We start from the raw sequence: 27,962 nt of genomic DNA on the forward strand, positions 1-27,962 counted from the left end.
ATAAAGTGCATGTAATTCTAAGAGGGATTCAAAGTTTATTTGATGAAAATTGGTTTTGAAATGGCTGAGATATCGTAAACAAGAGATCTTAATAAAAGGTGGAACCCACCTTTTATTAGGATCACTTTATTGAACTTTGTTTTTGGATATCTCAGCCATTTCAAAATCTATTTTTATTGAATAACTTTGAATCCTTTTTAGCTCACCTGAGCCAAAGGCTCAAGTGAGCTATTGCGATCGCCCTTCGTCCGGCGTCCGTCGTGCGTCGTGCGTCGTGCGTCGTCCGTCGTCCGTCGTCCGTCGTCCGTCGTGCGTCGTCCGTCGTGCGTCGTGCGTAAACTTTTTACATTTTCATCTTCTTCTTGAAAACCCCAAGACCGATTTTCATCAAACTTGGCAGGTAGCATCCCTAGGGGGTTAGGAACTCAATTTGTTAAAATGGGCACCATGCCCCACCCAGGGGGCCCCCAGGGGGGCCCAAACCCCCCAAAATTAAGGAATCTGTAAAAATCTTCTTCTCTAGAACCAGAAGTGATAGAGCTAAGTTAATACTATGAGTTAGTACATTGATGACTGTAGTTTCAAGTTTGTTCATGGCAGAATCAGGGGTGCCCCCCTTGGGACCCAGGGGAGGGGGGTGGGGAAGGGTTCTAATGGGGCCTAAATTGTACATTTTCATCGTCTTCTTGAGAACCCCATGACCCATTTTCACCAAACTTGGCAGGTAGCATCCCTAGGGGGTTAGGAAATCAATTTGTGAAAATGGGCACCATGCCCCACCCAGGGGGCCCCCAGGGGGCCCCAACCCCCCAAAATTAAGGAATATCCGCAAAAATCTTCTTCTCTAGAACCAGAAGTGATAGAGCTAAGTTAATACTATGAGTTAGTACATTGATGACTGTAGTTTCAAGTTTGTTCATGGCAGAATCAGGGGTGCCCCCCTTGGGACCCAGGGGAGGGAGGGGGTGAGGAGGGGTCCTAATGGGGCCTAAATTGTACATTTTTATCTTCTTCTTGAGAACCCCATGACCTATTTTCACCAAACTTGGCAGGTAGCATCCCTAGGGGGTTAGGATCTCAATTTGTTAAAATGGGCACCATGCCCCACCCAGGGGGCCCCCAGGGGTCCCAAATCCCCCAAATGAAGGAATCTTTATAAATCTTCTCTAGAATCAGAAGTTATATATAGAGCTGAGATAATATTATGAGTGAGTACATTAATGACTGTAGTTTCAAGTTTGTTCATAGGAGATCCAGGGGTGCCCCTCTTGGGTAGGGGGGGGGGGGGGGGGGTGGTGGTGGTTGGAAGGGTCCAAATGGGGGCCTGAATTGTACATTTTCATCTTCTTCCTGAAAACCTCATGATGGATTTTTGTCAAACTTGGCAGGTAGCATCCCTAGGGGGTCAGGATCTCAATTTATCAAAATGGGCACCATGCCCCACCCAGAGGGCCCCAGGGGGCCCCAATCCCCCCAAATTAAGGAATCTTAAAAAAATTGGGCCCTTATTGTACATTTTCATCTTCTACTTGAGAATGCCTGGTCAAATTTTGGTAGAGCTGTGAATAATTTAGATTAGTGACTGCGTGAAAGGTGAACTTGCGATACTCAGGTGAGCGCTAGACCCGCGGGTCTCTTGTTTAATTGTATGCCCCTAAACATTTCAAAAAGTGGTTTCTAATTATCTCACAAAAAAATGATTTTAAAAAAATAAAAAAATAAAAATAAAACCTCAATCTTCATCTCAACCAATATTTACAATACTATGCCATCCCTTTAAATGACCCTGTGCATTGTCGCCACCTGATTCTGAACATGTCCTCACAGCAATAAACTCCGTATCAAAAGGAACTGACCAGTTCTCTTGTTGTTGTTACTTCTGTTACTCTCTTGCTGGTTTTATTTTGTGCTCTTCACTATTTGGTTGTCTCTCTCTGTTGCTTTCTGTGTTTCCTGTCTTTGCCTGTTTTTCACAAACTCCCATGTTTTTATTTTTTCCCCTTCCATCTCCAGGGGTCCATTTGTGAAGGTTCGCGGGAACCCGCTTCACGACACGTGCTTCACCTGTGAATCCTGCGGTCTGTCGCTACGCAACAAAGGTGAGGAGGGGAGTCGGTGGGAGTTGTGGTGGCGAGCACACGACGATAGAAACACATCCAGTCCAGAGATCAATGACAATGCATCAAGATATCCCACATTTATTTCAATCCCCTTGTGCGTTCTCAGTAGTCACTGGCTAGGCTGTTTCATGCCCATAAGGTTAACTTCCCCAAACTGTTTGGTGAAATATACAGTAATCAAAGTTTAAACAGTTTCAGAGTGTCTGTACAGCTCAGAGAGGGAATCTGCGTTGGCAGATGTGGTAGTTGGCTAACACAGCACCGTGGGAATTAAATGTTTGACAAGGAACGTCTCTCACTTCCAGTCAAAAATTAAAATGGCGAATGATTTAATACTGAAACAATATATTGCGATGGAGGACCTTGTATCACACCTGTGACAGCTTGACAGATATTGGTTTCAGCCAAACTTTAATTGGTACTGTCTTCTGCAAGAATGGACTGCATTAGACTAGACGGAAGTCTGTATTAAACACTGAGCACACATGAAAGGACATTCATTTAAATCAGATGTGTTGATTTGATTAGATATGATTTTTGCACAATTTTTACAAATAAAAAACTCAGTAATGGGCATTCTTTGATATAATATGAAAAAAAAAGGAATGTTACAAAGCATGGTCCTACTGCATGGATCACTTAATTTGTGAAACATATTTCATAACCTTCATAGAAAAAAAAAGTGATGTATTGATGTAACTGCAATGGACTAGAGAAAAAAAAATGCAGGAGACCTCTATCTCAAGCTATAGACTGATCTTGATGGGTGACTCATTAACATAATATACAATATAATACTATATGGGCATCTAAATATGAACGTACAGACAGATGAGAAGAAAAAGGAATAGAAAGCGATTCAAGTGCATGCTTGAGTGCAGTGCATGATAATCATGTGTGTGTACATATGTGAGAAGTAACTTGTGTTTGCATGCGTGTGGATGGGCTTGCGAATGTCCCACCTCCCTGTTGTGAATTGCAAGTATTGCTGTGACCGAAATAGCTTTTCTTGCTCTTTCAGTGATACTTTATGGACATCACAAAGTACTTGAGTAATCTTCCATAATGATGGATAGATTTTCTACTGACAGTGATGCATTACTCCACTGGATTAGATTTTTCAAATATTTTCCTTTCGAATGATGGAAAATTCTCAAATCGAAATTCATTTTCTGAAGAGTGCAGGTAGAAGAACAGGGTACGTAAAATTTAAAAGGCTGTTAACAATGTTATCGTGCAAAATCATGCCTAAATCTGTAATAAAGCACACTTCCAATCTATTGGAAGTTGGCATCTCTTTATGAGCATGAGGAATAGAGTGCTATGTCCCATTATCTCATTGTCTCAATGCCTCTACCAGGAAGTTCTTTCATATTGTCAAGAAAAGCCATTGATTCTCATGGGAGGGTTCACAATCAGCTGTACATCTAGGGCACTGCAGATGGCGCTATAATGATTTTGATAGTAGACCTCTGCCTCACAGTGTCTATTTGCAATGTATGCCTCTCACTGTCAAAATAGAGACTAAAACAGCAGCAAAACATCACAAAGCTTGGGAATAGTTTTTTTTTTCCAAAATCATGATAAAACTAGTACTAATTATGGATGAGTAAAAGCAAATAGTCTTGGGGAGAAAAAAATTATGACTTAGTTGTATCCAAGCAGTCAATATTCTCATCATAGGTAGTACCAGGTAGTGGTAAGTATTTCCAGATAGAAGTGGGGATGTCTCAACAGATAAAATGACCTCATTCGACCTTTAGGACGTTAACTAGTCACGGGTGAAAAAAAAAAATCCTGGTGGCCATCATGCAGTTTATAAATGTGTGCATTTACGTGTGATTGTTTTTATTAGTTCAGTAAATGATGATATACATAGCACCAGGAAACGATCTGCCATTTAGAAAGATATAGAGATGATCTTAAGTTTCAACAATATGCATCAAAATCAAATCTTTTTCATATTTGACTGATCTTGTATGTTTTTATTCATTAGATGGATCTTCTGAGGAAGGTAAACTGTACAATAGTATTTCACACATACAACTTCTTCAAATTATACTGTGCCATCAATTAATTTCTAATTCATATTTATCTTATAATGCAAAAAAAAAAAATATCTATGTGCAAGGACATGACAATCACAAATAGGTTACATTGCTTTTCTTTTGCTTTTGTTTTATGCTGAAAATGGCTGGCAGGTGTTGGGGAAAGAACTATAGTATGTTTTTCTTCATTCATGTGTAAATATTTTCTCATCTATCTGCATTGTTTGTGTTTTGTCAAACTGGGCAATTTTAACTGAAATATCTGTTGTAGTCATCCATTCAAGTTCTCAAATGAATTCATTCAGTCGGTTGGTGTCATGGTGCATCAGGAAGAAATATTTAATATTGACCATGGGAAATTTTTCTTGGAAATGTCATTTCAGTTATTAATATCCTCCTACTCTGAGCTAAAAGTGTTACTAACAAGAATACACTTTATTGGCTGTTACACCATTGTACTTAAAACCAGTTGTCTTTAATAACTGCTTTTTAATATTGGTTTTTACCTTACCATTTACTGATTGATAACATTTTTTTTTTCAATAATGACTTGCTTTATTACTGACTGCATGTTAACTATGATAATACCTTGTCAATGCTCTTCGTTTTGCCTTTTTTTTAATAACACCATTTCCTATTGCCTCAAGCTAAGATTAAGTGTTAAAAAGAATGATTATAAAAGTAAGATCGGCACATATGCATGTATGCTAAGCTAACCATTCTGATGCTAGCCACATAATGCATAAGAAATGCAAATATGCCTAGGATGATGTGTAGAGTAGAGCTACATTGTACAAGCATCAGTCTTTTTTGCCCTTAAAGGATACAGTGTACATATGTTTTGCTGCATTTTTATTTTCACGACTGATGTGAGTCAACTGATATTCACGAAATTAATATCTCGCAAAAATACTACCTCCTGTATTAACCCAAGCAGGCTGTATGTTGTTTCTGAAGAAGGAAGGAACTCTTTTCCTGACAAGGGATAATATATTGTATTTTTCATTTCGTTACTATGGTTCTTAATTACAAATTCTAACACCTGCTGAATTGTCTGTCAAGTCGTAATTTGCAAAATATTACTGTAAAACGAGAAATGTTCGCGTGCATTTTAATTTTGCGAATTTCGCGAGCGCCAAGATTCGCGAAATTAAAATGCATGCGAAATTTCTTTTCTACACTATATGCATTGAACGCAAGAGGCGATTTGCGAAAATTTCTTGCCACGAAAAAGGCCGTCGGCTCCAATTCGCGAAAATTTCGTGCCGCGAATATATCATGTTTTACAGTATACTCACAAAGTATGTGCGGTATACCCGTGTACAGCATTCATGCTTCCTGAATTTGCACCAGTACTCCCTCCAAAAAAAAAAGAGAAAAAAAAAAAGAGATACATCATAGGAACAAATGCTGTAAGCAAAACTATGCTTAAGCTGCTAAAGTCGATTAACGAGCAGTATAAAGATATAGCAGAAGGCAGATAATTCTTTGTCACTCTCGATTCTTCAAAAAATGGGGCAATTCATGTTTCGTCTAGCCCAATTGCTCTTCCATTTTATGTTCCATTTTTCGTCAGGAGACACAGATTGTTTCCGTTTCTTTGTTTGTTTCTGTTTTATGTTCCAAAATGTATATCAATAAGATGGGATTTCCTTTGCTTTGTTCACTCTATGATTTAGTCCATGTCCGACTGTAGTTGACCAACATCCCTCAACAAAAAAAAGAAAGAAAGAATATAGTGATGGGTAAACAAAAAAAACAAGAAACAGACTGTGAAGTGGAAACTTGTAGTGATTCATTATCAGCCCCCCCCCCCCCCCCCATCTACCTCCCTCTAAGAAAGAAAAAAAAAAATGTTAACAAATCACATAATTGGGAAGTATAGTGTCATCACATGTTGTCCCCTGCCAATTAGTGGCTCAGGAACGGTTCTGCCATATTTGATGCATCAGGCATTACCCAGGGGTACCATAGTTCCCCGGGGTACGACGTTGTGTAGTGCCACCTCACGTCCACTCGAGGACAGCCGCAGAGAAATGCATGCACTGTGTGTGCATGTACATAGTCATTCCCATGCCACTGCATGTTATACTATGCATGCATGGTACGCTGTGCTAGCTAGCAATAGCGTGTGCTTCAGTGCAAAAGAATCACACCAAAATAATTTACCACTTCTTGGCAACCCAGGGTACAACCTTAAGAAAAAAAAAATAATTAAACAAAATGGCTGATTTTTATTTGGTACCCCAGGGTACCATTTATGTCATCATTTATATATTCAACTAACACACTAATCTCTGGTGATCAGAGACTAATAATCATTTGTGCAGTTTGTTGGCATCTTCATTACAAAGACTGATTGTGTAATGCTAGTTAACTGTTAATCAAAGTAGATAAAGTTTGTACAGGCAGGTTTTCCACAGCTAGATAGCAAGCAAACTCTGTCTGTGAAGGATTCCTATGCATTAACATACTTACCAACTGTGCCTGTTTAATAGGGACATTTCCTGTTTTTGGTAATTGAAAGTGCCATCTTTTGACCTTTTTTTTCCAGTTTTATCTCTTTTTTCTTTTTCAAAATCGGAATGTAGCAGATGGGTAAGCATGGGTCCATGCAATAGCGCCCTCTTTGAATCCTGGGTCCATTTCCCTTTAACCCGTTGAGGACAGGTTGATTTTGCTACAACACACATTTCCCAGAGACACTTGCATGAATGTTCTCAGGACTCGTCCTCAATGGCTTAATTATGGTCTGTTCGTCATAAATCAACCAACTCATGTGAGCAGTATCGAAAAGTGTAAATTGGATTGTGTGGTAGAAAATATTATGTTTCTGCTCATTATGATGTTTTCAGTGTATTGTCTGGGTTGTTCTGTAAGGGCCACTAATTCAGCAAAGGGATTATCAGTGTGGAATGTACTGTATAAGCTGTTACATACATGTATTTCCATGAATGGGATGGTCACAGACATTTTGGCGAGATGTTTTTTCGCAAATTGACACCGAGGCTTATTGTACATGCACTGTTACCATAGCACGTGGCAATATTTTCACGTGTTGTTAGATTTGCGGTCTTACTATGATTCGCGAAATTCGCAAAAATCAAATCAAAATAACTGCTTATACAGTATTTGTTTTATTATATAATGCACACTATTTTTATGAGTCTCTCAATTTTCACATCTCCTGCAGGATTTTTCGTCATCAATGAGAAGCTGTACTGCGAGATCTGCAAAAACCGCATCCAGCATCAGTAAGTCCCCGAAACACAAAGCCTTGCAATGAGAGCCTCCAAGTGCAATTAATGGTAGCCGTCGCCATGGCGAAATGTGGTTAGGATGTTGGTAGAGGTGGTGATGGTGGTGATGGTGGTGGTGGTGGTGTGATGTAGGGTATGAGTTGTGATGGGGCTACTGTCACATATGTTGCACTGATGCTGTACAATGCAAAGCAGTAGTGAGCAAGCTTTTTGAAACTGCCTGTCAGAATTCTTTTTCCCCACGCAAGAATTATTGCAGAGAGAAAGAGAGAGAGATAGATAGATAGAGAGTGAGAGAGAGAGAGATAATAGAGAGAAAAGGGGAAGCATTACTACTGTGAAGCAGGACAATGGTAAACTGGCAATAAACTATGCTGTCTTGACGGAGTCTACTTTACATACTGTCAAAGATTTAAAATTGAATATTTATTAGAATCATATTTATTCTGAGCATTCAATGTCCTGCTTAAACATTTTGCGCATTGTTATGATGAAATAAGGTTTGACCGGAATACAGTACTCTGCAATTATTTTAGTGGAGCAAGATTTAAAAAAGAACAAACAAAGCATACATTATATGAAATTACATACATATCTCGTTATTGTCAATTTTGTTTTATTTCTGTATTATTTTTAAATAAGCTTTTGCAAACTTTGGGTTGGCTTAGATTTCATAATGTGAAGCTCAACTTTTGAGAGCTGAAGATGTCAGACTTTTTTCCATCTCTCTGAACTTTGAGCAAAGTGACGATGAGTCAACTAAGAAAGAAGTGATCTACAACTTTTTTGAGAGTTCCCGTTTCACACATCTATCTTGAATATTACTTTCTATCAGTCTTGACCAGAGAGGCTTTGCAACAAGTTTATTTGTTGTTTATTGTCTGTTTCTGACAAAATCAGTTTTGTTCAACCACGACATGTAGGCTCCATCGACCCAACTTGCCTTCTTAACCATCTTATCCTCTGTGTATAGTATAATACACGACATTGATGTATTTCCAGCATTAGGAAGGTTTAAAACATTGATTACCCTAGGCAACTTGTATATGTACAATTTCAATGACCGTTTTGAAATTGGAAGGCTGAAGGGGTTGATTAAGCTACATCAACTCATTGTTAATGTGTCGAACTCTTATAGGAAAGACCTGCAAGAATATATTGACACTTGTTTGCAATATCATTACTACCAGTGTTAGTGCGAGGATATTTGCCTTGAATCTTGCCTTGAAACAGTGAACATTGTGATATGGGTAATATCAACTCCGTACAACAGAAGTAATGTCCTAGATGCGCTCGTACTGAAGATTGTATATGCATGTATTCATGCTTAATGTTTTGACATCGTTCATGAAATAGTATTCCAGCTATGCTGCTGTCTGTATTTTTTTTTCTGAAATGCTTCAGTGTAATTATTTATTTCATATTTATTTTGCTTGTTCAGTGTAGAATGATATACATTTAATTTTGTGTATTTATTTCTGTCTTACCCTGTGGGAAAAAAAAATGCAGATGACTATAAAGCCAGCACACTGTGTGTACCTCTCTGCTTGCCATGGTAATCCCAGTACTTGGAATTATCAGCTTGCTCCAACCCCTTACCCCCCATCCCTGATCATTTACCTTACTGCCAAACATGAGAAGCTATGTAGGGAAACACTGTCCCCCAGTTGGGTGCTGATGCTACATCTAGCTGGATTTCCTTCTTTTTTTTTTCTCCCCTGTATTTTCAAACAAGTGCACTGCTTTGTCATCTCTGCAGAGTAGCCTTTCTGTTTTCAGTTGTCCATGTTTGTTCTGATCTGTCATATCAGAATGTTGAAATCTCTGCCAGACTTGTCACCAAATGAGTGTCAGTCACTCTGGTCGTTTCTACCAAATGGTGATGTAGAGAAATTGTGTTGAAATTCTCCAGAGGAGAGAATTACACATTTGAGCACAACTCTTGGGGCTACAGAAGTGGCTTGACAAGATGCAAGCAAGCTTGTAAGCTTGGTTCCGTGATTTCGTGGGAAGCACATACTTAGTTCCCCCACTGTTGTCCAACTCTCTGAAGAGTTTATATCGAGAGAAATAGGCCATCTAATCCTTTTCTCGCTCTCTATTTAATCGTTTCTGTTTTCTAGAAGAATGGACTATTTGTATATTTTCTCTTTGATGCAAATAACATTTCATTTCAGTTAACAGAATCATTTCTGTATCAGACAAAGAAGGTGTGTTGTAGTTTAGCAATTCAACATGTGAAAGCTATTCACAAGCTGAACACTAGAGGGTGCTATTGCCTTTTTATGTACTCTCTAGTCTTTGCCTTGGTTGAAACTGGTTTGTGCAGTGACAAAATTATTATGATATTTTTTTTTTTTCAAACAGAAAGAAGAATTGTAGGATTTTCAGAAATGATAAACATAGTTTTGGTTAGATATTGTCTTTTGGAAAGGTCCCGGACCAATAAGAACAAAATCTGATTACATGCTTTCACTGTCATTTTTGTTCATAATGAATTGCGTAGATAACCTTATCTCAGTAATTACAATTACTTTCACATGTTGAATTTACTTAACTCCAAGAGTCATGTTAGAAAATAAGTTTATGATGTTAATTTTTTTTTTGAACGTATACAATTGATTTTACTAATCAAGACAGATAAATTTTCATTCTTCATTTTCATTGAAGAATTAATTATTTTTAGATTATAATCAACATATGTTTTTATTCAACACCCGCAAACAAACCCCTTTGTAGATGTCAAAATAACCTTTAACCTTCCAGCTGTTTAAGTGATTAATGATTTGAGAGTTTTTGATGAAATAATGGTGTGTCTTGATTTTGGATTGTTTAATAGCATTGATATTAGAATTTTGAATTATGTGGTAATTTTCCTGATATAGATTACTGTAAATGGAATTGTACACTTGTAGTTTGTGCAACATTCTGTAAATTGGTTTGCTTTTAGTGGATCATGGAGAACCAATAAAAAGGCTTATGTAATTTTCATTTTGTTTATTTGTTTATTTCAATATTTAGGGCAAATCTGTGACCATAATTTACAAATTAAAATTCTAAGCTTATCTATGACCTTTCAAACTGATGGTTTTCAGCAAAAGATAGTATCACACCTTATGAGATATTTTGTTATCCACCTTTTATTTTATTTTCATTGTAATAGTACTTTTTAAGAGTATCACAGTATTTTGCCCTAAATTTTGTACTGGACACATTTAGCTTTGTTGGATGGTGGAGCATGTAGTGTGTATAGTCTTGTACTGCTGTGACTGCAGCATGTATGTGGATTAGTTTTGGTACCTGCAAGTTCACATCAGCTGGGGGGGGGGGGGGGATGTTCATACATCCATTAGGGTCAATCTTTCATTTGATGGGGCATTTACTCTCACCTATTCACACAATGTAAAAACTTAGCACAAAGCTCTGATGAGCACAAGTTGGCTAATTTGGCAGGATCATGAGTAGTTTTACATGCCTCATTATAGATGCAAAACTTATAAACCTCGAACAATCATCGTCAAAGTGTTAGAGGATATTTTCATTCACAAATATTAACTAACAAAGATGCAGAATGTTGCTGATGCTCTAATCATGTTCCAAAAATTAGAGTTTGAAGTGAATGAGATATAACAGCAATCCTAGCTTTCTGGGATTTATGAGTTGATGTTGTCTTAATAACTTTGTTTTCGGAGTCTAAAAGTGTTGTTGTGTGTAGGTGTGTTTGTTATTGAAAATGTCTTGAGTTAGAAGACAGGCATTGTACACTTGACACACACATGGCATACAAGTTCAGGATGTATGTAGGAAATATGTCTCAATCAAATGTAATCAGCGGTCACTCCCCTCCCCTCAACCTTCCATAACCGTCCTTGATCCAGTTTATGCTACTACAGCACCCCCATCCCAGCCCCTGATGAAGGTGCATGGAATTTGACCGTGGTAGTGAGATTGGTGTCAGTAGGCCGCTGTCCCCGTTGAGGGCTTATGCAGGTAATTCCCTGGAATTGGTTCAAGATGACATGCTATTCCACGGTCGTGATTGATGTCATTGATCAAGAAATCCTGGTTGAAGCAAAAAAAATATATATATATAAATAAATAATTGTGCACATAACATGGTATACCTCAGTATCATCTCACTCAAAGTGTTATCTTAACCCTTCTGCTGGGAAAGTAGTGCCTTCACAAAATTGTAAACAATAAGAAGGAAAACTTCATTTTGTAGCATAAGAATTAGATTTTGGCCTCCCATGGTAAAAGAGACAGAAGTGCTGATCTCTCTTTTATAAGAATTTTATTTCGATTTTGGTGGCATAACATGTCATCACAAACATTATTCAGATTATTTAAAGAAGCTAGTTGTTGGAAAAAACTGCAGAGGTGTCATCATTAACATAAGATTTTGGACAAGTTATTGATATTGCCATATCTTACGTACTAGTGGATTTTTATCAATAAGAATGATTACCTGTAGTAATTAGTTTCCTTGTAAGAGCCCTCATAAATACGTTCCTACCTTTGAAAATTCCTTTCACATCACAGTACCTTACGTCCAACATTGTCACATTCTCCAGGAAACTGCATGAAGAAATATATTGTTCCTGCATTTCATCTGAATACTTGAGTGCACCCTCAAATTGCTTAAAAATCACATTAACTAAAGTCTAAAGAGTTGTTAGGTCACCTTGCACCTCAGAATGGAATGTTGTGAACTACTTGCTTTTGCAAGTCATATATATTTTTTAATGGCTTTCTGTGCTGGAGCTCCCTCCACCCTTCCCTATGATTTGTGAATACAGCACACCCTACCTGCAATGCATCATTCGACCAAAGTGAGTCTACCACTTGCATGTAGAAGCAGTTGTTGCCGAAAATGCAGATAGCTTCCAAACTTGCTGCGATTGTGTCTTCTCGGGACTGTTAGAATGACAGCATTCAGAATGCTTTCAATGTTGAGGCACTGTCCGCTCTAAACACTAACCTGTCCTGTAGACTCATGACACAAGCATTTAGTCATTCTGAGGTTTACAGGGTTTGACTTAGCCACTGCACACCGCCATACCCATTTTGATTAGAAAACTATTTATAATATTCACCTGTCAAGTTTTTTTGCCATCAAAAGCTGCTGATTCATTAGAACAGTGGTGGATCTAGAGGGGGGTGCACCGGGCATGCGCCCCCTCTTTATTTGTTGTTAAAACAAAAGAAATAAACAGAAAAAAATGAGATGAAACCTGGAAGTAGCACCAGAAATATTGTTTGCACCCCCCCCCCCCCCTTCCTTTACGGAATTCCTGGATCCGCCCCTGTTAGAATGTGTACCTTTTGCAGAACTGTTGCTCTTTTGTGCTGTATTTAGTAATACGCCAAATACCGCTGGTTTAATTTCATGGAGAATACTGTTTCTTTTTCAAAATTTTGCTAGTACATATCCACTGCAGGAAAGGTTAAAAAATTGAAAAAATTTAAATTGATTGTGTCATGTACATGTAAGTGTTGCTGCTTTTTTGGCAAGTTGTATACATTAGAGCAAGTGACTGAATGAATGTTAATATGATATTATGGTGTGTGTGTGTGTGTGCATATATGGGTGTATGTGTATTTGTGTTTATATGCACCTCTCCTCTTCCCCCCCCCCAAAAAAAAAAAAAAGAGAGAGAGAGAGAGAGAGAGAGAGGAAAAAAAAGGAAGTATTGAGGCAGACTTGCCAGTTCTGTTAAGTTTCATCAATAAATGAAAAATCTCTGAAAAGTTTAGAGGGGCCTTTAACCATGCAAGCACAAAATCAATGGCATAAAACCTTAGACAGACATCAGTCAGGGCGTGGGGGAAGCAGGGGGAGTTTTTACTGCTGCATCAAAGGCAGCTTTAGCAGACGGCAGATGGAAGCCAGCAATTAGATCCATGTCAGCCATATGGGGCGGGCCCGCATTAGGGAGACGGCATACCGGGCCGACTGATTCACTATCTGGAGACAATCAGCCGGGGAGAAATGTTAAAATCTGCCCAGAGTTATGCTCACAAGCAAATCCATGTTCCCCCGCGAGTTGCTCCATCACCAAGAATGATGTTATACTCGCATCCAACCAACAAGTGCAAACTTGCCCCACCCCGTGGAGGATGGGTGGAAAAGACAAGATGTCATGTGATCTCAAGATGGTCTCAAGATGGATGGCTGGAAGATATATAGGTTTACAGCACCGGAGAGGCAAGGGACTGATGAAGTTGCGATTGGGTTTAATGAGGATGCCCCGTGGGGCGACTGGTATGCGGAAGATGATTGACAATGTGGGATGCTACTCACTTACAAAATCTGCCACAACACGTAGGAGTTGGGATTTTTGGTTGCGTGATTCAGCAGCGAAATGGGTAAATGAGGGCAAGGGGGGGGGGGGGAGGGGGCAAAATTTGGGCCGGACCTGCTCAGGAAGTCCTCTTTGAATTTTGTGTATGAGTGTGTGTGTGTGTGTGTGTGTGTGTGTGTGTGTGTGTGTGTGTGTGTTTGTTGTGTGAGTGTGGTTGAGTCAGTGCTTGTGTGCGTGTGTGTGTGAGTGAGTGTGAGAGCAGATGCACCAGTCTAAAATGTAGCTGTCGTGGAGCTACCACCGTCCTCGCGCCGTAGACTCGGGTTAATCGGATAGCCAGTGTTTGCCGACCTTCATCGCCAACATGTTTCTTCTACGGCTTGGGTCATCGTCGTCAAAGTAAATATCTCTGCATGTAACCGTATCTTCTTTTGCCTGGGTGTCGGTGGTGCAATATTTTGGTAGTTTTGTTTTGCTGGATTTGCAGTGATTACCCCCGTGTTGGTTTAACCTGCATCCGTGTGAACCATCCCCTCAGCTTGGCAAGGGTCCTCTAAACACCAACACCACTCCATCCCCAGAGCTCACTCAGTATCATATCTGTTCACTGGATCAACTTTGAACACTCCCGTGATTTTGCTTTCAATGCCGTTGTTCAACCTTGTTCAAAATATTTTTGCGACATTTATGGCTCTTCACGACATGACATCACGCAATGTCGGTCACATTTGGTTTAGATACTAGAGATTCATGTTTAACTTTGCCAAGCAGTATCATGGGATGTTAGTATGTCTTTTACGTCCTTTTTTTTTATTACAAGCTTCAGGTTATTGTAAAGTATACTGTTAAGTTGTTTGAAATAAGTTTCATAGTCAACCGGAAATTTTTATAAAAACGTTGGGCTTTATCATAATCATGGTAAACAGCAAAAATGGACAAAGAAGAAGAAGAAGAAGAAGATTTAGATGAAGTCTATCCAGAGTAGATGTGTACCCATTATATCCCAGATGATATAATTTTCTTAATTTATGACTATATGAGAATGAGTAAAACTAGTATGCAATTGTCTGTGGAAGGGAGGGGGGGGGGGGAGACTCCTCATATTAAACTTCTCATCATTTTCTGCCCTCCTCCCCCCCCCCCATTTCAACTGGATAGACTTACACTGGTAAGGGCACAAGGTTACCTCTTACCAGTGCAAGGGGGCCTTCTCCAGGGGAGCAGTGTATTTAAAGCTCGTTAACCTTACTCATGAAATGCTTCCTAACTTCCGTTTTCTTTTCTTTTTTTAAGTCGGAGCATGTTGTTCATTACCACAGCTTGTTGAAAGGGTGTGGTACTCCAGTGTGTTTGTTTCAGGGTCCATAAATTGGTTAGTAAATTCATGAGAAGCTCTTCCGCGATATTTCCATGTTGCTAGGTTACAATGACGATGTCATAGTAGCATGTGAAGAGGAGACATATGTTACATGGTGTGAACTGCTTCCCCCCATCCAGCTGTTCTGTGCCCTCATAGGGAACCCATAGGAAGCAGAGTTCACGCATGACCTACGAGGATTAGTTGATAGTCTTGTTCTGTGTTGATGTAATTTCTTTGAGCGCCATCTCAGAGCAGCTGTTGTTACTCCACAGCGGTTCCCGTGCCGACGGAGAACAGCGGTTCCCCATCCAGCAGTTGTACCTTGTCGGGGAGATGAGGGGGGGAGGGTCAAAAGCAGTGCTTCTCTCGTTTTAACCAACCGTGCCCATGGTATCATGTGACACACAAATAAGATATATTTCAGCTATAGATTATAAGCTAAACCTACCAGCAATTGATCATCACCAGTCTTTTCTGCATGCTTTGATGACTGATTGGGTGGTTGTTGGTGAAACAATCAAACAAATGTAGAGAAAAGGAGAGCCCCCCTTTTTTGGCTGATATTGTTTCTACTTATGCCATGCTGAAGAATATCACTAGTGGCCATGTTTGAAAGTCCTCCTTTTCCTATTTTTTCATTTTTTTTTTACTCACTCCTGGCTGCAGTTCAAATGATTTGTGTATTAAAGGAGAGCACAAATGAAGATTAACGATTTAACAATGGTTGCTTGTAATATTTGTCAGCTGCATAATCACTTTAATATGTTATCATGACTTGTATTGTTAAATTTCAGATTTACTCAAGTAATTTCAATGTCTAGATTCCCCTCATTGCTTTGATAAAACTGCTTTTCATAAGTAATTGGACAGCCTTTAGTTCAGATAGTGGGAAAATGTTTTCATTGAATTCAGATATACTGTATTTAAGTGAACTTTGTCAAGTGTACTGGACAATGCAATATATTCATGTTCATTTTACCAGAGTTCTCCTTGTAAACTGCAATTGTTTTGCTCACAATCATTCTTTTGGTATGCAGTGTATGCTTCTTGTCATTCCATTACCAGTACCATAGAATTTTGATGACAAATAGTATTTCGACGTACATTTAATGCTAATGACCCCAAGTGCAGACCAAAGCGTAAGGCAAAGAAATGTATTAAGGTGTGGCCAAGTAGACTGGCTGAGACGTCATTTTGCTTGAGAGAGAGAGAGAGAGAGAGAGAAAGAAAGAGGGAGATAGAGGGGTGGAGAGTTAGGGAGTCTGGGTCAAGTTTTTAGAATTTCTGATGCAGAGAGACTCTGGGTCGCGTCATCAATTTTGCAGACAAGTTATGCTCCAGCAGGAGGTATCACCATGCATCCTTTAAACGTTCCTCATCTATGTTCGTCAATAATTGGCATATCAGCTGGCTCACTCTCGCCCCCTGGTTGGCTCGGACATCCAGAAACGGGCTGCCATTATATGATTGTATTAAACCACCGTACAATAGCATGATGGCGTTCAGATTGGTCTGGTCTTGTTGCAGCTATCAAAGTGGGCATGTCTTGGGATTCAGCCAAGTTTGGGGGAATTTAGATGAAGTCCTAATTAGATTTCATTGCACGGCTTTATCTCCCTGCATGGGCACGTATTGCATTAAAAAGAGTTCATACAAAAACCCTTGTTTATTTCCTCATGTGAACTTATCATTATTCCCAAAAAAAAGTTCTAAGTATGTTTTGAGCAGTTTTATCTGGATGCCTATGCTGCGTATATTTTTGTAGACCAAATTTGGTGAAATGAATATTGAAAGTGATGAGTAAGAAGTCTTATGGTATGATATCTCCAAGGATAAAGGAAATCCTGTGATTATCAAATACTCAAAAAATTTTTATCAGTGAGTTAGTATGAAACATTTCACCTTATTTGCCCTACTTATTACCCACGCCGATGAAAATCGGCAGGGGGTTATGTAAAGGGTTCCGTATGTTTGTTTGTTTGTTTGTTTGTTTGTTTTTTGTTTGTTTGTTTGTTTGTTTGTATGTTTGTTTGTTTGTTTGTTTGTTTGTTTGTTTGTTTGTTTGTGTACAAGATAACAAGAGAACGGGTAAACGGATTTGCACGAAATGTTCAGGGAATGTTTGGATAATGACAGGAAAGAATCGATTAGATTTTGGTGATAATCGGTTGACCCTTGCAAATTCTGTGTGACCTTGAAGTTTTGACCCCATGGTATAGTGACCATTCCGAAAATTTCCCGTTTCTCACTTTGCGATTTTCCGCTACCATACGAACACATAAACTCCCCAACGATCCGACTTCGCTGCTCAAATGTTCGTAAGAATTCCGTAATTTACGGTTAGGCCTATTTGAGGGACTATGTCCTTCTAGATTTATGAAAGTTCGTTCTCCGTCATCACAAACTGGCCCGTATTTTGATGATTTTTCAAATTAGCATTGATTGTTTTTTTCGTTGGAGGAGCATTTTGCTCGGTCGCAGTCACACTGCACGATATGCGTGCTCAATGTCAATGCGTGTGCAAGGCCGCTGAAAATGCATCGCGCTCTACACTGTTGGTGCAAAATTGCACCGGGGACGTTGCGGCGCTCGTTGTTGGCCGAATACTGGTGCAGTAGACATTTGCATTCAACCCTTGCATTGAATAATTCCCGTAGACACTAATCATAGGGGTAATTGCCTAGGGGGTACGTAAATTTTGTTTTTCTTTTTTGCTTTTGTGGATACCATCAAAGATCGTACACTCATATGACCTTTGATATTTGATGATTTTTCAAATTAACATTGATTGTTTTTTTCGTTGGAGGAGCATTTTGCTCGGTCGCAGTCACACTGCACGATATGCGTGCTCAATGTCAATGCGTGTGCAAGGCCGCTGAAAATGCATCGCGCTCTACACTGTTGGTGCAAAATTGCACCAGGGACGTTGCGGCGCTCGTTGGTGGCCGAAAACTGGTGCAGTAGACATTTGCATTCAACCCTTGCATTGAATAATTCCCGTAGACACTAATCATAGGGGTAATTGCCTAGTGGGTACGTAAATTTTGTTTTTCTTTTTTGCTTTTGTGGATACCATCAAAGATCGTACACTCATACGACCTTTGATATCATCACACTCTCGGCTTGCTATAATCAAAATATCCCGCAAGAAAACGGCGTATTTCTCGATTTTTAGCGCTTTTTCCGCGACCCGTCGCGTAGACAATACTCTTAAAACTGGACTTAATTCGCGCGCGCTTGGAAAAGTTCCGATTCTGCACTTTTGACGGTGGAATTTGGGATTTTCGATGGATTTTTGGAGGAGACTTAAGGACTTTCCTGTACGTGAATGAGTGTTAATACCGTATGTGTAATGATGTGATTTGCGTGTGATGTGACTGTGTAGAACCAAAGATCGTACACTTCAGTGTACGATCTTTGGTAGAACTCACTGGCTGGTGATAAAGCACACTGGCAATTAAGTGGCCGAATTCTGGTAGATGACCGAATGCACATTATGTTTACCCCGACTTTGTACTTAGGCGTGGGTCTGCCGCCTTTGACGGCCCCTCTCTAGTTCATTATGAAGAAGAGCTAGAGAATTCCATTTACCTGCAGATTGGTATCTCCCATTATGTCCCTCACAAATTATTTCTTGTCCTCTGATTGGTCGAAGGCATTGAGAGTGACAAAACATATTTCCACCATGAAAATCCTCGTCCATCCATTTTGCCAGAGAAATTGTAAAAAAAAAAACTGTATCATGCTGCCACTGCGATATTTGCCATTAAAGCGCATGCGCATCACTCTAGTCACAAGCCCATGTTTTAGTGCAGAAGACATCACATCACAGTATGGTTTTCCACCAAATGCACTGCGTCTACGCTGCACGAAATAAAAAACATCACGCAGTCGATACATACACTTTTACATTGTAATTTTGTGCGTGAAAATTGAAGAAGATACCTTTAGATCAGTCAACCACCTAATTTACTTTGCTGTTACCCTTAAAATTCATTAGGAGAGATATAAATCAAATATACCAGGCCATTGTTCAAGGTTCTGGTTAAACCATGCGCCTTCAGTGACTTCAGTAGTACACCTCATGCACATGGTTTCAACCAGAGCCTCCCAGGCCCGGTATATTTGTATACTATCTAATGTACACTGAGACATAATGACATTTATATTTATTTCATAATAAATTGCTAATAAGAAGAAAAGAAAGTCAAGATAGGATGGGAATTAAAGTAACTTTTACCCTTATATGCTGGACCATTTAACATTAGATTACAAGCCCCACCCCAGCGCTTGTTACCTAAAAGCAAGTTAACCTTTCCTCACTACCCAGAGCAGTTGGTGATGAGGTGTAGGAAGAGAGACATTAACCCTTTCTGTTCCTAGGACATTGAACAGTGTGCACAACAGTGTGGAGTTTTCCTAGTCAGTCAACACTCAGAGTGCACAAAGGGTTAATGTGAATTTAGTATGTGTGAGCCACAGAGTGGTAGCCTAGCTGGAATTATTCCCCCAGGCAAAGGAGGTAGTGCACAACAGGTGCAGGGTTTATTTTGTTTTAACTGTGGTGATGACATGTGGGGAGCACTCTTTGATTACCACAATGTAGTCGTAAGGCGTGATATGAAATTGACTATCATAAAATGGGTTTAAGAATGTAGGCAATCAGAAATGCTGAAATGAGCCGTGTGAGCTCTCTTAATTATTTGACTAATGTTCGCGAGTGCAGAAAGTACACAGCAAGAAAAGGCATAACTGCACTGCATATTTTCCTTTGGCAGATTATCAATTACTCTGTGCAGCTGTGTGCTTGGCAAGAACACAAACAATTTGCTTTGATTCATATAGTCATCTGTTCAGCTGATCGAAGAGCAGCCTCATTGTACTGCAATTCAATGTTATACCAGCAGAAATCATAGTTCAAACACCCATTTTATATAACAAATAATGCACAGGTTCATAGTTGTGATATTCGTAGAGATGCAGTACTCTCTTGGGTATTCACAATGTTGTACGTGTTTCACCATTGTAAATGCCCTCGAGCGCACTGCATCCCTACTAATGCTCTCTCACGTGTGCATTATTTGTATGCTATTATTTGATGGGCATTACCTTAAAAATGTTGACTATATATGTATGAGAGAGACAGGAAAGATGCATCAGACAAAATTCTAGGAATTGTCCCCTTACTTTCTCATAGGCTAGAATATATTCTGAGTTGATATGTGCTCTTTCCAAGTGCTAGATTTTGATGAACTTTGATGTAAATTTTGTTGACTTGTGAGTGGCTCATCCCTGACTCTGACAGCTTGAGAGGTGATGGAAAAAAACCCAGGAATTTCTGTCATTGCTTTTACTGAAGTTCTTTAGGAAATTGAGAATGACATCATGATTTCTGGTGTGTTTTTTTTTTTTGTTTTTTTTGTTTTTGGTAGAACTTGATCAAAGCAGAATGCAAGACCAAAGAAGCTTGCAGACAACTCAGTTGTTCTGTTTTATCAAACACATTACAATATTGTAGAATGATGTTCAATGTACATTAGGAGGCACATTTTCGATTCAGTTTGCCTGATTGTGGCTTCTTGACCCTCATTTGAGTTCCATTCAGCGCAAGCTGATTTAGAATTAACATCAGTCATTTATCTGTTTCCAAGTATTTCCACTGTTGAATTCAAATATCACTCAATTACTGTGTTCAATTAACTTTGTGCTGTTATCTTTTCCAAACAAGGAATGCAGAAATCAAATCAAATCAAATCAAATCCTGTCCAATCAAATATCGAGATATGTACAAGCTCATTTAGAAATAAATGTTGAAGTAATTAATCATGTCAGCTGTGTTATGACTATGTACCACCAGTACTAGTAGTCTGTCACAATGGGCCTTGGTCTTAATGAGTTATAGCCAGAGATTGTAAAACCTGGTATATCATGGTACAACAGAGAACTATTACCTCCAGAGAGTGTGTGAACATGCCATACTTGAAATCTTACCTTCTCCCCCATCCTCCTCCTCGTCCATGGTCGACCTAAATTCGAGGAAACCCACCTCCGCCTCGACCGTAGGAACCATGGTGAGGTAATGACAGCGAGCTTTCCCATCTGTTTCCAAGCATCATCTGTTTAAAGGAAGAGCTTCTTCTTTCAAAGGGTCATCTTCTCTCAAAGGTCATCCTTATTTCCAAAGTTTGCTATCATTTTGTGATGAGTGATTTTACCTTTAACTTCAGGGTTCAAGGGTTAAATCCCTCCCCTACCCCCCCCCCCCCAACACTCAAACAACCATGCTGTACAATTGCCATATTGCATAGGTTTTATGAAAGCTTGCATTTACTGGTAGTATCTGTGGAGAAAAGTGACATTTGTGTAGTTGGAGGCAAGCTAAAAGGATGGGGTAGAAATCTGTTTGGACGTAAACATTTTGATTGGTTTGTATCTTAGGATGATTCAGTAAAGTTGCGAGTGATTCATGTCATAGAGATGTTACAGTGTGGTTTGTCTGGCGCCGGGGAGTGTTTATACGTGTCGAAATGTGCGGCAAACATAACTCATTGGCGCTGTAGCCGCCTTGGGGTTTGGTTTTATGGTACGATGGCAACCCAAATTGGCAGCGGACTGGAATGTGTTTGGTGCCGTGTGCAGGTATTGATATGCTATAGTAGGGATGGCTCAGCTGGTATCCAAGATATGCCATGGCCTTTTACGCCCAGCCGCAGGCTCTGTGCTGCATTGCATCGGTCTACTCACACACCCCCACCCCCACCCCACTACTTCTTGTACGCTGTTGAAAGAGGCTTTTACAGCGTGTATGTTGAGCCAACAAGGATTTTTTTGCCAGTGTCGCAAAGAAGCGAGCCTGATTTTGTGCCAGGATCAAGCAGTCGACTGGTGTTTTGGCGAGGATTTGATATAGGGGGTAAGAGATGCATGGTTACCTGATCTGTCTTACTAGCCTCCCAGTCTTGCTTTTCTATAGATCTGCTCCTGGTTTGGGTCTGGGACACTCCCAGTCCGGGGCTAGCACCGCATCTTGCCCCCCATCATCCACACGTACACATTAGCCAGGCACCTCCATCTCAAAGACACTCTCTTCCCATTTCTCCATACTTGTATATGACAACGTCTTTTGTAGAGTTTCATACTCTGTGGTCACATCATATACACATCATTCATGTGCCATAAATCTTTGCTGGACTTTCTGACGTCCAGATATTGGAGTCATAAATCTTGCCACTGTCAAAATAACTTCTTAGTCTTGTCAGGTTTATTATTAGCATGATGCTTTCTCAGAATTTCAGAGCACTATCCAGCTCTATGAGAACCATTGTTTGGAGATTAAGAATTCTTGTACATCCCTTTCCTTAGGATGCACTGTAGTCACAAACATTTCCTACATTCATGTAGTCTGATCAGAATCACACAGTACAAGTCCCCATGTCTCTATTTCCACATCTGTTTTCGCAAGCTTCTCCTCTGATACTGAAGTATGTGGTGTCGTTTCCATCAGAGTGATATTTGGTTTGTTTGTCTGTGTGTGTGTGTTGTGTTACAGAGCATTTGCACTTTGGTTTTGCTCTGCTCCTATGGTGAGCACCATAGTCACTCCAACAGTGTTTAGTGATTTTGGTACGAGTTTATAAAGTGCAGTATGCCATCTTCTGTGTTCAGTTTATGAGTTGAGGTCTTCAATGGCCCATTTCTAGCATGGAACGTTTTCAAGATTTCTGCCCCTCTTGAATTGCCAGCGAAGGAGGAGGCTTTACACATATATGCGGATGTAATGACGTTTATGATTTTGTTGGAATGGGGTGTTTTATTCAGGAGGTCATAGCTTGCTGTCATTTTCTTCATCCTACATTGCTGTTATCTCAAGACACTTTATGAACTTTACATTTTGAAGTGTTTGGTGTGTGATTTGTATTCTTGCATTATATTTTTTTGCTGCCCTTCTCTCTCTCTCTCTCTCTCTGTCTAGGCAGCATCAAATATTTGTCTGGAGAGGTGAAGACAAAAATTGATATGAAAAGAGACTCGCCTGTTACTGTGGAATACACCGTCCAATCAAAATGTGCCTTTGCAACTCAAGATACAGTTGATTTTGTTTGTGTCACAATTCTACTATTCCTGTGTGAAATTCTTCAGACATGTTTTATTTGTGGAACACTCATTTCATTCTTCAGCATGAGTTGCAGTATCCATACTTCACCATTTCAGATGAATATCATGTGCTAGATGCCACTATGCATACACGTGTAGGAAGTGCTCATGGATCGTTTGGTTACAGAATGAAGTTCATCCACTGTGATTTATTGGTGTATGTGAGAGTGAAACAACAAACTTCTCTTTCTTTCTTCGGGAAGAAAAAGTTTACTGGTCTAAATCAAAACAGAGCCAGGTGAAATATTTGGTGAACATCCAGTGAAATCTGTTTTTGGCAAGCTAGAGATGTAGATGCGGACAGGCAAAGTTATGAATAATTCCTCCTGAACAGTGTCAAGAGTTGTTTCATGAGGCATACAAATGTCTTTGATATTACAAGCCAAAATGGGTTGAATGATGTAAGAAATTGCTAGATATTCTATATCAGTTGTATGTGTCCGAAAAGCTTCAAAATGCTCCAACATCGACTGAAACGTAATCATTATGCAATTCTGTGTTGAAGTCTTCAAATTTGAACTATTTACCTTGAGGTATTGTACACTTTGAGTAATGTATTAGAGTTAGGGCTCTTCAATCTGTGTTTTATTGTGTGTGTACAGTTACATGTTGTCCACCACCCAACATTCTTTTCACCCCTGACCACTGCCATGTTGTTAGTTATTCATTAAGGAGACCATTTTTTATTGTTCGTATCAGTTGTTTAGGTATGTGTATGTGTGTGTTTGTGTGTGTGTGTGTGTGTGTGTGTGCATGTGTTTTTGTGAAATCCACATAAGATGTGAATGTTTCACTCGAGCATACTCTACTCTGAAGTACTGTTTTATACTTGAAGTAAACTTTATAAGTATTTCTCAGTGAGCTTCAAGAAAAAAAAAGTCATTGAGCTAAAAAAAAAAGTTGTCAACTCATGTGTGCTTGTAAGCATTGAACTTTTGGAGATCATTTCAAATCAAATATCACAGGACACCTTTTCTAGTATAAATCTTTGAAATGTGAATGCAAAAAAAACCCAAACAACAACTCCCAGACGAGAAAACATCCCTTGTAAAATTCAAGAATGATGCGAATAAAAATATTTCTTGTAAGTTCATGGTACACTCCTGGGGTACACTGTACTAGTATCTTAATGATCTCTCACTAAAAAAAAAAAAGAAGAAAGAAATAATAATAATGAATAAACAAAAAAAAATCATGGTTTCATTGATGGACTTTTGTTGTTGTTGTTTTTTGTTTGTTTGTTTTTTTACTCATTAGGTACTCATCTATTCCTTTCACACTTGCTCGTTTTGTTTTTTCATCCCTTATGAAAATAAAAACAACAATGCTAACTTTCTGTATGATGTTGATATCATTTCAAGTTGATGTTATTTCATTCTTTGCTTCCTCCTCAACAGACCTGGTCAGGTTAACGGCAGTTCATCCCGCTCAGCTCCTCCTCCCGTTGCCAAGTAAGTGTCAAAGGTCATCTCCAAGAGCATCGTATCCCCAGTCAGTATCTCGGGCATCTGAGCTCAAACATACATTCACTCTTTTAATAGGGCAAACAGACGGAAGATTTTGTGATACCTGAACCAATGCACCTAAAAACATACACATTGATGATCCCAATGCATTTGCCAATTGGGCACTTGAAATGAAAAGACCACTGCACTCTCTCTAAAAGATTATTTGCATAGATGCAGTTCATATCAATGTCGTGCCTATGTGGAGCCATAACGAGAACAATTATGATACTTTTTTTGTCTGAATTTTCTTACCCATGTGAAGAAACTAGCAGACAAAGGATATATACAGTAGCTCTGTGCAATGAAACATTATTTGTGTCTTTAGATTTTGAAAATGTCAACCAGTAGTTACCTAAGCTACAGGACCTGTGTAGCATGCGAGTTTCGTTGTGTATTCTGATGTTATGTACATGTATAACATGACAGTAAAATGTTTTGTTGACAGCAGAAAACCTTGTCAAGCCCTGTCTCACCCAGCTGCAACTAATATGTGCAGATTGGCTAAGACCCAGGTTATGATAACATAAAATCCACCAGAAACTACAAAGCAGGTGCGAGAATATTGCAAATTACTCAGATCGCCTGAACGAAATTACATCCATAAATCAGAATACACTATGAAACTCCGTACTGTTTTGTTGTACACTGTTAATGAAAGAGCATGACTTTTTGATGTTTTTGCAGGTATGCCTTTGCAACGAATAACACTGTACTAATTTTCACTGCAAATAGTTGTTTGTAATGCCAGCAAATTTCAAGTTGATGCTGTTACTTGTTCCCCCCCCCCCCCACCCCGTATCTGTTGATTCCCAAACTAACTTGATGTGATCGTTTCTTGCTCTTTGGTCATCACTGTCAAATGATGCAATGTACACTTATTTTGCATGCATAGAGCAATATTTGGAATTCAGTTTTATTTCCTTTATGACTGTCTTCCCAAAAATTGATAAATTAATGATATTTTTAAAAGAGACGTTGAGGCACATTGCAAGTTGCAGTCCCTTCCTCCCCATCCAGAAAATCTTACTTCATCTTCTTGTGAAGCCATTGTTTTGTCTTTTCTGTCCCTCCTCAAGATTTCAAAACATTCTATAGCTTTTCACTGCTTTGTCTGTCTTCTCCTTGGAAAGAAACATTCAGACACGTCCTCACATGGAATTGACATTGTACATGCCGTGTATTTGTGCAGATGAGCGAGATAGGGAGATGGGAGAGAAAGATATGACATTCTCGGGATGTTTCTCCACGTGGCTGGCACCGCCACTCGTTATTTTGAGATCGGTTACTGTCAAGGCCGAGACTGTGCCACCAACTAGCGGAAATATATAATAGAGGGAGGGCAGGAGACGGAGAGGAGGAAGGAGAGCCAAAAATTAGAGAGATACATACACTTAAAAATAGAGCAGCAGTGCTTTAAAAGGAGATATAAACAGAACATATGAACGAGACTTTCCTTGTATAGTTCTTCAAGATTTGCGGCTGCATGACTGAATTACTTTGCTACGTGCACCGGTCATGGGGGAAGAACTGAAATATTCTTGTAATGTATGTACTGGAGATGGAGATCATCTCAAGTGCCCGAGTGACTTGAAAGTTGTAATGAATGATTATGAAAAATCAATTTTGAACTTTCGAAGCGTGTGGGGATATTGCTCGAAGAGTGCAGTAAAAGATGTGGGCTTTTGGTTGACAGTCATCACTTTTCAGTGCCACAGTGACAAACTGCAAAGCCTGTGCAAGGTTTAACTAAACCTAGCTATTGAGCTTTATTCATAACAGGTATCATGGGCTGGCGGTATACACAATCTCCACTTTCAGCTCCCCTGGTCTCTCATTGCTGTTCTTGTTTACCAGAGAACCGTAGACCACCATCTGTTTGCAGCATCTGGCCATTGTCATTGCAACCACCATCACGGTCTGAGATTATGCTGTAAATTTCTTCTCTTTCCCCCCTCTTAACAACCTCTCCATTTCTGTTAGTGAGCATGTGTATCAAAATGGCAACTCGGCAGAGTCTACAAGCTATGCCTCACCCTCAGCAGATTCTACAAGCTATGCTTCGCCCTCGGCAGATTCTGATTGGTCCTCGGAGTCGTCGTCATCCCAACTCCCCGATCCTCCCCCCTTCACAACTGTGCACACCCCCATCAACTCGCAAAGGTACTGGAATTATGCAATACCTTTAACACCTCTGTTGTCTGTGTATCCTCCCAATTTGGCTTTTCCTACAGGGCATCTCTGAGTAGTACGGATAGAGAACATCAAGACAAAAATGACACCTGCTTGTTAGATGAATACATCTGGGCTCGATGATGTAAAAAGTTGTGATGGATTTTATACTGAAGCTTCATATGTGTCTTGGATATCATCCACTTAAAATGAAGCATAATCAAAACTTGCTCTGATTTTGCTGCTTGAAACAGTCTACAGATTTATTGACTTTTTAAACAAGATATATAAATCATTTATTCTTAGACAGAAAATACTGAAGGAACAGAATTGTTTACTTGTAACATGCCCCAAAAGAAAAGAAACAAGCCAAATGTTCCTTTTGTCACCCATCTTCACATTAGAAGAGAGATTTCATGTTTGGTAAACATATAGTTTGCATGCAACGTAGTGTGATTTGTTTTAGTATGACAGACCACAATATTGAGAAGGTTCTGCTGAGTACATCTCATTCTGAACATGATTACCTTGGTATAGTGAGAAGAAGTTTTTGTTCGTTTACGTGTTTATTGTCACTAATGTTGAACCATCGTTGGTCCACTCATGGGCTATAGAATAGTAGTGTTGTCGATACTACCACTTGGCTTTGTGTCAAATGTGTTGTGTCTTTCTGCAAACCAATGTCTAGTGTGACCAGACAGGAACACAATGAAGTCTCATTATACTGACACGCCTACATAATGAATATTCATTAGTATTAATATTCAATTCTGATATTTTTTGTCAATAACATGAATACACTAAAAGCATTGCTGACACCACCTCAGGAAAAAAAAAATGAAGAAAAAGGGAATGTTAAAGTGGATCAGTTTAATTTGTGAAAAATGTCTTAAAAATTCTCATTGATAGCTGCACCTGTCTCAGCAGCAGAAAAGATACAACACTTCTGAGACAGCCGTCATGTTTCTTTAAGCCCTGTCGATAGTCTCTTGTTTCACTGACTTCGTTTTCAACACCAACTCACCTTGTCAACTAACC

General features: G+C 39.4%; 1 protein-coding gene across 3 annotated transcripts in view; it reads left to right on the forward strand.

Annotated features, from left to right (window-relative positions):
• LOC139742231 (PDZ and LIM domain protein 5-like) overlaps positions 1-27,962 on the forward strand; it is a 110,944-nt gene that overhangs the window by 67,791 nt on the left and 15,191 nt on the right. For 2 of the 3 annotated variants that reach the window (XM_071652807.1, XM_071652809.1), the window contains exons 7-11: positions 2,014-2,099; positions 4,117-4,134; positions 7,362-7,422; positions 24,645-24,698; positions 26,736-26,915. In XM_071652807.1, the coding sequence (XP_071508908.1) occupies positions 2,014-2,099; positions 4,117-4,134; positions 7,362-7,422; positions 24,645-24,698; positions 26,736-26,915 (399 nt within the window). The remainder of the gene's footprint in view (positions 1-2,013; positions 2,100-4,116; positions 4,135-7,361; positions 7,423-24,644; positions 24,699-26,735; positions 26,916-27,962) is intronic. The other variant, XM_071652808.1, reaches the window with a different exon arrangement.

Source organism: Diadema antillarum, unplaced genomic scaffold, assembly GCF_040938485.1.
Source record: "Diadema antillarum isolate AM-2024a unplaced genomic scaffold, OU_Dant_1.0 seq00000989_RagTag, whole genome shotgun sequence".
In the NCBI taxonomy this organism is placed as follows: domain Eukaryota; kingdom Metazoa; phylum Echinodermata; class Echinoidea; order Diadematoida; family Diadematidae; genus Diadema; species Diadema antillarum.